We start from the raw sequence: 9272 nt of genomic DNA on the forward strand, positions 1-9272 counted from the left end.
TAAATGAAATCCAACTCTACCAGAGGACATGGTATCCATGCCTTTCCACCCTAAGTTCAGATCATGAGGACCCTCCCCTCACACTCTCATCCCCTGAGGATGATGGACCACCCACAGTGGCCCAGATCAAGAAAGGGATTGGTGCCTGAAAAAATATTCTACCCGGTCCAAAAAAACACAATGAGCTATTCCCAGGGGGTTCCAGGCCAGTCCTCCTGCCTCCTGTCCTAGTGGGTGGTAACTCAATCACTGGTCCAGGCCTGGCAGCCCAGAGGAACATGCGGCAAGGGGCAGGATGGAGCCAGGGCTCCCACCTCCACCTACAGGGTGGGGAGGGGTGCATTTAGCCCAGTGGCTGTCTGGTCCCTAAGGGGAGGGAATGATTGTCACTTGATGCTGCAGAAGGCCAAAGTAGGGAGCAGGGAGTAGCTGTGGCACCAGCTTCTCACTCACATTCACACACCCACCCAGGGGGGCAGGACAGGGCCCCAGCCAGCAGAGACAAGAAAATAAATAAGCCGGCATTCACTCCATCCTCATATCCACCCCCCACCACCATCACCAAAGTGAGGCAAACACTCTTTGGAAGAACCCTGTTCCTCTCCCACCCTCCCTCATCTCAGAAGCAAAACCCAGACTCTATGGATACCCTCCCCCTCCCCCTGCCCCTCTGCCTCCAGTGGGCAGTGGGGCAGAACCTGTGAACACCTGAGATCGAATACCCGAGTAGGGGACGGCCAGGCCGCACCCCATTTCCCTGAACATCTCCAATGGCTTTCCATGGGGTGAGGGGCCCCAGGCAGGTGGATGGGGACAGGTGAGCCCTCAGTCACCCCTGGTTCCTCTATGGCTCTTTGCTCACTTCTTCCCAATCTAGAGAGAGGGGCCTGGGGCTGATTCCAAGCACTGGACAGGGGGTGCCTTTCCTGCCCCCCCCCCACATATCCCAGAAAGCAGGGAAGTGGCTAAGGGGAAAGGGGAGCACCTGCCGGCCACCCACCTGGGGTCCCAATTTAGCAAATGGGAAGAGTTATAGGTCATGGCTATTTACAGACATGGGCCCCAGCTACCCATGGACGGTTAGGGGGGCATCTCCAAAAGGTCCAGCTGACCCCAGTCCAGTCTCAGGCCCCCTCCTTGCTTTCTTGAGGGGATTAGAGGCATCTTAGGGCCCTCAGGGGGAACGCTGGAAGGGTGCCTGGACAACAGGCATGTTGCTGGTGCTCTGGACGGGGCGAGATCCGGGTAGGCTGGATGGGCCCTACAGGCCAGCAGGGGCTGGGCTGGGTGCTGGGCTGGGCAAGGGGCTGCCAGCCAGGCTGCAGGGCAGGGAGTCGCTGGGAGAGGTACTGCGGGTGCCCGGGCGCCGGAGCAGTTCCGGGCGGAAGCCAGGGTGGCGGCGTGCATGCTTGGTCAGGTGGTCACTGCGGGTGAAGCGCTTGGAGCAGAGTGGGCAGGGGAAGCGCTTCTCCCCTGTGTGTGTCCGGTGGTGGCGGGCCAGCTCATCGGAGCGTGCGAACTTCTTGTCACAGCCTTGCCAGTCACAGGCAAAGGGGCGCTCACCTGGATGGATGAGGCAGAAGGCAGAGAGACAGTGGTTAGTGGGTTGTAGGTGTGGGGACAGGGAGAGGGGGACATCACATCAGATCCCAAAGTATCCCAGACACCTGTCTCATCCCCACCCCGGGTTCTAGAGGCTGAATTCTGGGTATAAATTTAAACCATGTAAATGCAACAAATAAAAAAAAGACCCCTGCTCATTTCACAAACCCCTAATGAATATCCTTGTCCTTGATTTCCTGGGAACTTGTAGTAATTACAGGGCTGTGCGAACTCTGTTGGTTAAACGTAGAACCTACAAAGGCTGGATTCTACCAGCCCCCACAGCACCACCATGGTGATGAGGGTCTCCTTCTCCTTGTGTATTTGCACACATGTGCAGGCTCAGATGTATGCTGGGTTTTTGGAGGGGCTTCTCCTCATGGAAACTGATTTCACAGTCCCCACCCTCACACTACTCCTTTCTACCCCTCCTTTGGGGCATTTGGGACCTCCTAGGTGTTAGCGACCCCAGTTAAACTCCCTCCTTTTGGAAATGACCACCTGGGGTGCAAAGTGGAGGACACAATCTAGGCAGTTTCCCATGCCCAACTCCTCGGCTGACCCTCGTGGCCCCTCTACGTGTAGACAGACATGTGAAGGGCCATCTGAGCCACCTGCATCCCTGCATATTCAGGTACAACGGCCCCATATGCAGGTCTGCAACGCAGCACCTCCAGGAAGGGGTGGGGTGCAGAGGCATGGGCGGGTCGTCACCCTACAACTTCCTCTGCAGACCACACCCACTGCCCAAGCTGGCCTTGCCCATCCTGCCTCCCCCCAATCCAAGCCTCACTGATCCCCCCCCGGGGGTCTCAACCCCCAGGGTCTCCCCAGCTGGCCAGGTGCCCCAAGGGCCCCAACGGCCCCAACCTTAGACAGTCCAGCCTGGACCTCCACCACACCCCAGCCAAGGGGCCGGGCATCTGGAGTTTGCGGCCTGCAGGACTCTGCACTAAGTATCTGGGAGCCTGAGATTCCTGGTGTTGTTCCACTGGATGCCCAGAGGTTTTGAAGTGTGTGTGGGCGTGTGTATATAGAATGTGGACACACGAGCAGGGGCGCCCACGTGCATGTGCAACACCTCTCCTGGCACTGGATGGAGCCCCACATAGGAAAGAAGCCAGCTGGAGGGCTGGGGGCAAAGCCCCATCAGGGTGTTACCTCATGGGTTGTACACTGAAAGGTTCACCCTGGAACACTTCAGTGTCTTGGGCTCACCCTTTTTCTGGGAACTCGTCCACCGGTGGGGGGCAGGTGTTGGGGGGAGACAGACAGAAGGGGGCTTTCAGCCAGGGGTCAGATAAGACTCCCAAAGCCAAACCCATGGTGGGGGATACAGACAGAGATGACCAGGAGACAGCAGGAGGGACCGTAGAACAGACCTGCAACCATGGGGAGAACAGGGCCAGGATTCTCAGGGTAACCTGGTGGCATTCTGCTGTGAAAGCTCAAGGTCTGCCCTGGAGAAAAGGGCTGTAATGGGGGACACCGGTGGACTCCACGGGGACTCAGCCGTCACCCTGGCCCAGGAAAGAGCTGTACTAAAGCCTCCACTCCCCCACCCCTTCCTCCAAGCAGCACATGAACACCTCCAGCACAACAGAAGGGGTTCAGAAGCCTAGCAGGCCCCCCAGAAGGTTTCATGCTCACAGCTGGGGAAGGGCAGTCCCTAGGAGGGTGTGAACCCAGGTGTCTGGAAAAGGGTACTGGTGCCACCTTTCCCGGGGAGTCACAGGCCACAACTATGCTGCTGAGGGGAGAGAAGCTGTCCCTAAGACCAAAGACAGCCCCAAATCCCTGGGGCTGTCTCCTCTACACCCCCTATTTCCCCCAAACAATCCACAAGGCAAGACTAGCAGCAGTTGGGGGAGGGGTCGTGGCAGTGATGTCCTCTCCAGAACCAGGGGGGCTCAAAAGAGCCAGAGAAGGGACCCCAACCTCACTTCAATGGTGGCAACCACTCAAGAGGAGTGATCTGGGGAAGGGGAATCTGGTTACCACGGCAGGGCTGCTGGCTTTGGACTAAACCTGGGATCTGGGGCAGCAACACCCCTCTGAGGGACACACAGTCATGTCGCCATTTTGCAGGGCACATGGGGGAGAGCAAAAGGGGGGAGAGTATCCTGCAGTAGGCTCACTTCCCCATTTAGGGTGCTGGGGCTGGCCCCCACCTTCCCGCCCCTCCACCCAGCAGTTCCACCTTACAAAGAAAGAGCAGGTTGCACAAGTGGCGATAGTGTCCACCAGGGCAGGTCGCAGGCAGCTGAAGCCGCTGGGAATACAGCCGCCGCACACAGCTCATTGGCGTGGGGACATATACCAGCCCTTGCTGCCCACGTAGTTCCACTCCCACAATGTTGGGCAAATGCCTGCAAGATGCCAGGTCCTGCCACCTTCTCACAGTCCACTGTCGGGGAAAGGTGGAACACTCAGGGGTTCAGGACTGGTGAGGGTCCTAGATATGGCCTGCTGGCTGCCCCAGGCAACCTGGCTGAAACAGGTGCTGGGGAGTATGCTGTGGGTAAGGCCATGGTAGACTTGACCCTGTGACTGGCTGGGCCAGGGTTAACTAGGGACAGCCAGGAGCCAACACGAAGGCTCAATGTCACCGCTCAGAGTGGTCTCTCCTTACCCAGCTGGTGCCCTGCCCTGCCCTACCCCATCCCCTTTCCCAGCTTTTCTATCTTTGTGCTCAGCATCTCCTGGAGGTGATAATGCATCCCAACCCCCAACCTGGTATACTGAATACATCTCTGGAAAAGAGTCTACAGGCCCAGGAACTCAAGCCCAGACTTCTGGCTCAGCTTGGGCAGCAGCTAACATGTTTGCCGATCTTGTTTACCCACCACCCGAGTTTGGAGCTAGGACTATGCCCATTTATTTAAAATGATAGTCATCTGCAGTCCCTCCCTTGTCCCTCTCCTCCCTCCTGGACGACCCAGGCTGCCCCAGCTTGCTTCCTAACAGACTGGCATCTTTGGCATAGAGAGGGGCTCTTGGTGCCAGAGATGAGGGGGAACAGCTCCCACAGGCGCACCCAGAACGTGTGTGTCAGAGACCTGATGTTCTTGAAACATCACTGGGCGAAAGCAACCCACCCAGCCCCACTCCCTCCCTGGGAGGCCGGCTCCTCACCCCCATATCATTTGTCCATTGCCTGGCCATCTGGGCCACCTTTATCAGGAAGCCTGGGTGGGGGGTGGTTATCACTCCCTGCAATATTGGGGGGCCCTCCCCACCCCCCAGCTGGTGGTGCACAAGCACCTGCAGCCAGTTGTAGCTGCTCTCTGTACCCCTGCCCGCTGGAGGGGACTAGCTGGGGAAGCAGTTCCTGGGCACCCATGTCTCCCTCAGGCCTAGCAATGTCCCTCTGCCCCAACCTCAGATAAGCGACCAATCTCCTGAGCCCCACTTGACCCTAAGGGAGCTCCCAACTCTGCCTGGGGGGCATGGTTATTGCCCCTCCAGGCCTTAGTTTCCCCATCTGCCTCTCCTCCTGGGGGACTCTTCAGCAAACTATAATCATCACCACCACCCCACTGCCTTGGGCTGTTGGATCAGAAAACTGGTGGTCACCCTAGCCTCCTGCCCCCAAGTCCTGACGCTTCCCCCTCCTACCCAATTCATAAATCAGCCCACCCCTCTCCTCGACTCAACCTCTAATCTCTTCTCCATAAACGGATTTTCCTTTGCAAAGCCCAGCTGCTCCCGCCTGTCCCCCACCCTGCCCTTGGGATTAAATGGAACCCTTAGGCTGCTCTTCCCCCTCCCCACCTCACACCACCATCTCCTCAAAATCCTCACCCCAGCACCCCTGCCCCCACCCCCTGCAGCCAGGGTGCTATCCCCTCTCCTGGGACACACCCCTCCCTGCCCCACCTGATCCCAGGGCTTCAGGTCTCTACTGAGAAGCCTCTTCTTCCAAGGAAGACTTTTTCTCCATCAACTCCCAAGGTTCCAGGGTCCCAGGAGACAGGACTGGGATCCCCACAGTGCCTTACCCACAGTAGGTGTTCAGCTACTATTTCTCAGACTAAAATAGAGCTTTAGAGTGAAACAGGGTCTCAACTAGAGGTAATCCTGCAACCCACCCACCATGGAACACTAGATGTCTGGGGAATTCTACGGTTGTCACAGCTGGGAAAAGCTCCTGGCACCAGTGGGTGGGGGCCCAGAGGAACTGAGCCCCTTCGAGGCACACATGGCTGACTACGTGCTGGGCACTGGAGGCGCAGGCAGGAGAGCCCTCCGGAGATGAGGGAGGCTTGGGAGAGCAAGTAGACAGCCAGCCTCTCCTACCGCCCCCGCCCCATCTCCCTGCTCTCACTCTCTCGTATCCACAGCAACGCGTCAACATCTCCAGCAGCTTCCAAAGTCCTTGCCCGCCCCACGCAGGAGAGCTCAGTGCTGGGCCAGGGGCTGCCTGCTGGGACAGCCCTACCCACACCTTGTGCAGCTGGATGGCCCTGTGAAAAGATCCCAGGGCCTCTCCTGGCCTCCTCACCCCCCATGCACCAAAAGAAGCAGGGATGATGAGGGTACCATTTGCTCCAGTGCCTCAGTCTGCTCATCTGTACAGTAAAGCTAGACCAGGACTGGCACTGCCTTTACAGAAAGAACAGACCTCAGACAGGGGTGGGAGGGGGCAGGACTCTCTCCCAAGGGCCCTTGGGGGGGACAGCTGAGCAGACCACTAGCTCTAATTATTCTGTTCCTAGCCTTGGGATACCCAGGATGCGCATGGATTCCCCGCCCCCCCAAACAAGCTCCACTGGGGGCCAGAAAAATCAAAAGGCCTTCACACAGACTCCAGCAGGGCTTGGTGGTCCTGGGAATCAGGGAGACACTGAACAAGCAATCATTAAGCACACAAGTGTCCAAAATCCTTGGGAAATGGAACTGCCAAATGGGTCCAGGAGCTGTGCCCCACTAGGTTCTTGCACTATTTGATATAAAGCTCCAAGACACGACATCCAGAGCCACAGCTCCCACAGGGTGCAGGACCCAGCACAGACGGCATCCTCCATTCCCCACCATATGCACCCATCCCTGCAACACCCCAAGTGTCCCTTGGGAGCCATGGTGGGAGGTGGCCTGGCCACCCCCTTCACCCCATCCAAGAAGTCTGACAGAATGGGGGGCAGGGAACAAACCAGGTCAGGGCACTGGGGGGGTCCCCAAAAGGTTCTGAGAACAAATACCTCAGGCCAGAGATGGGACAAGTGGAAAGGCACTGTGGTAAGTGAGAGATGGGGTCCCCCTGTCCCCTCTGTCAAGTCTCCCACTTCAGCTGCCCCCCAGGCTACTGAAACGGGAAACTCACCCCAAATGAGGCACTGAACTCCTAGACACCAACCCACTACCCAGAGAGGTACTTCTCCATCTTCACAGACCCCCGAAATGTCCTTCCCAAAGACACAAGGACCCCATTATCTTGAAGAGCAAACAACATCCAGTGATCACACAGAGGAAAATAGTAGGTCCTTTTAAGAAAATATAGACGCCACCCAAGTCCTGTCCTGGCTGTGCTCACAGGTGGACAGAGCCTCTATCCCCTGAGGACAAGGGACAGGGATTGAAGAAGAGGTAGGAAGAGTGGAGAGTGGGGAGGGGGGCTGCTAGCACCCACGTGGCATTTGAAGCCTGGCCACTGGCCTGAGGCTGCCAGCTATGTCTCTGCCACACCACTGGGGACAACCTGCTTCCTGAACCCTGTCCACGTGTCCCAACAATGGGAGCATGTACATTGGGCCAAGGCCCACCATCCCGGGTCCCCAGACCAAACTCAAAACTTGAGAGTCATTCTCAGGGTGGAGGGTGGGAACCTACCGGGAGGAGAGGAGGCCAACAGCAGGACATGGGAAGAGGGTGACAGTGAAAGAGTGACCAGCACCCCCTGCCTCCAAGCATCCCTAGCAGTCCTAATCCACCCCCCACCGGGCAGTGAGAGGTGACAGTGTCCCAAAAACCTCCCCCACAACCCTGTGAACCTTCCGGGTTCTGCAGCAAGCGGGGCCAACAAACAAAGGTGAGGACCTGATTCCTTAACGGGATCCCCCTCTCAAATCTCTCTCCTCCCAACTCAGGCCCCAACCCTCACTCCCAACCCTGCTCTCCGCTTATTAAAACACTCCCCCCACCCTGGCCGGGCCAGGCGCTGCACTGCCCTCTGGGGAGAATTCATCAGGCCATCCCGGAAACAGCGACACTGCTCCTCGTCCCTCTCTACAGCTAAAGAAACTGAGGCAGAGGAGCGGAAGGAAGGGGACCTCAGAGCTGAGTGCTCCAACCACGGTGCACACCACTCAGACCCGAACGCAACATAAAATAAAAGAAAAAGCAGCCACCGGGGAAGGGGGCTGCCTGGGAGCCCCGACCCCACTCCGAGACATCGCGGCGCCGCGTGCCCTGTGAGCCCCCGCCGTGGCCGCCGCGCCAACCATCCGCGCGCCACCCGACCGCGTGGCCGCCACGCCCCCTGCGCGCGCCCCACCCACTGAGGCCCCGCCCTCCCGGCAGGCGCGGCGGCAACCCGGGCGCGCCCCCCACCCCGCCCCCGACGCGCCACGCAGTTTCGGGGTCCCGGCGGGGGAGGGGGCCTAAGAGGCCCGAGCCGGACTTACCTGTGTGCGTTCGCAGGTGCGATTTGAGGTGCGAGGACTTGTAGTACGCTTTGGCGCAGCCCGGGAAGGGACAGCGGTGGCTCTTGGCGGCGGCGGGCGCGGCGCCGGGGGCGCGGCCGGAGGACGGGGACGAGGCGGCCGAGGAGGAGGAGGCGGGCGAGGCGCCCCCCGGGGCCGCAGTGGACCCGCCTCGAAGGTCGGCCAGGATGCTGGCAGCCAGCAGGTGGGGCGCAGCGGCAGCTCCGGCGCCCGGGCCGGGGGCAGCCCTGGAGGGTGGCGTTGGCAGCCCTGGGGGCCCGGGTGGGGCGGCCTCGCGGCGCGGCGCGCGCACATCCAGGCCGGCGGCTGGGCCCGCGCCCTCGGGGCCCGGCCGCCCGCGGTGCACCACAGCGCCCGAGGAGATGGCCATGAGCACGTCGGCTGCGAAGTAATCCACACATGCTACCGCCGCGGACATGCCGGAAAAGGGCGCGCTGCGTGGACCGAGCAGAAGCGGCGGGAGCGGCGCCCGTCCGGCCGGCGGCGGCTGCTCGAGTGCGGGAGGCGGAGGAGGAGGAGGAGGCCGGTGCGCGCCGCCGCCGCCGCCGCCGCCCGCGCTCGGCCCGCCCCGCCCCGCCTGACGCGCCCTGACGCACCGGAGCCCGCGGGGGCGGCCACGTCCCGCCCCGCCCGGAGGACGCCCCCTCGGGGCGCCACGGCCACGCCCCCAGCCCGGCGCGCCCTCCTGCGCCCCGAGAGCGGCGCGCTGCCGCCGGGGGCGGGACCCCGGCGGATGGAGCCGCCTTCCTGACGCGCCCCCTCCTACCCGGGAGCGCGCCCCAGCCTCCTGGTCTGTGCTCTCCTTTCTACGCGGGGTTCCAAGCCCGGACCTCGACCCTCCTGACGCGCCCCTTCCCCTGCCGAAAGGCCCTCAGACCGCTCCCCAGAGCTGCCCCTACGCCGCGGGGAAGCCCCGCCCCCTTCCGCGGAGGGCGCCCCGCCCCTCCCGGCACGCTCCTCCCCCCTTGGAGGCCCCGCCCCCACCCGGCGCACCCCTCCCTTCTCAGC

General features: G+C 60.8%; 1 protein-coding gene across 1 annotated transcript; it reads right to left on the bottom strand.

Annotated features, from left to right (window-relative positions):
• KLF16 (KLF transcription factor 16) lies at positions 1-8776 on the bottom strand. The gene is made up of 2 exons (XM_087816603.1): positions 8226-8776; positions 1-1563 (listed from the first exon to the last, which is right to left on the bottom strand). The coding sequence occupies exons 1-2, from the start codon at positions 8680-8682 to the stop codon at positions 1262-1264; spliced, it is 759 nt and encodes a 252-aa protein (XP_087672729.1). The 5' UTR covers positions 8683-8776; the 3' UTR covers positions 1-1261.
• Positions 8777-9272: the final 496 nt, after the last annotated feature.

This window comes from Miniopterus natalensis, chromosome 4 (assembly GCF_054644295.1).
Source record: "Miniopterus natalensis isolate mMinNat1 chromosome 4, mMinNat1.hap1, whole genome shotgun sequence".
Classification (NCBI taxonomy): Eukaryota; Metazoa; Chordata; class Mammalia; order Chiroptera; family Miniopteridae; genus Miniopterus; species Miniopterus natalensis.

What these genes read in the sequence shown, in the direction of transcription:
- KLF16 (XM_087816603.1), bottom strand. Translation starts at nt 8,682, where the DNA reads ATGTCCGCGGCGGTAGCATGTGTGGATTACTTCGCAGCCGACGTGCTC. An exon ending in GCACCTGCGAACGCACACAG is followed by an intron (nt 1,564 to 8,225) that starts GTAAGTCCGGCT and finishes TCATCCATCCAG; the next exon opens with GTGAGCGCCCCTTTGCCTGT.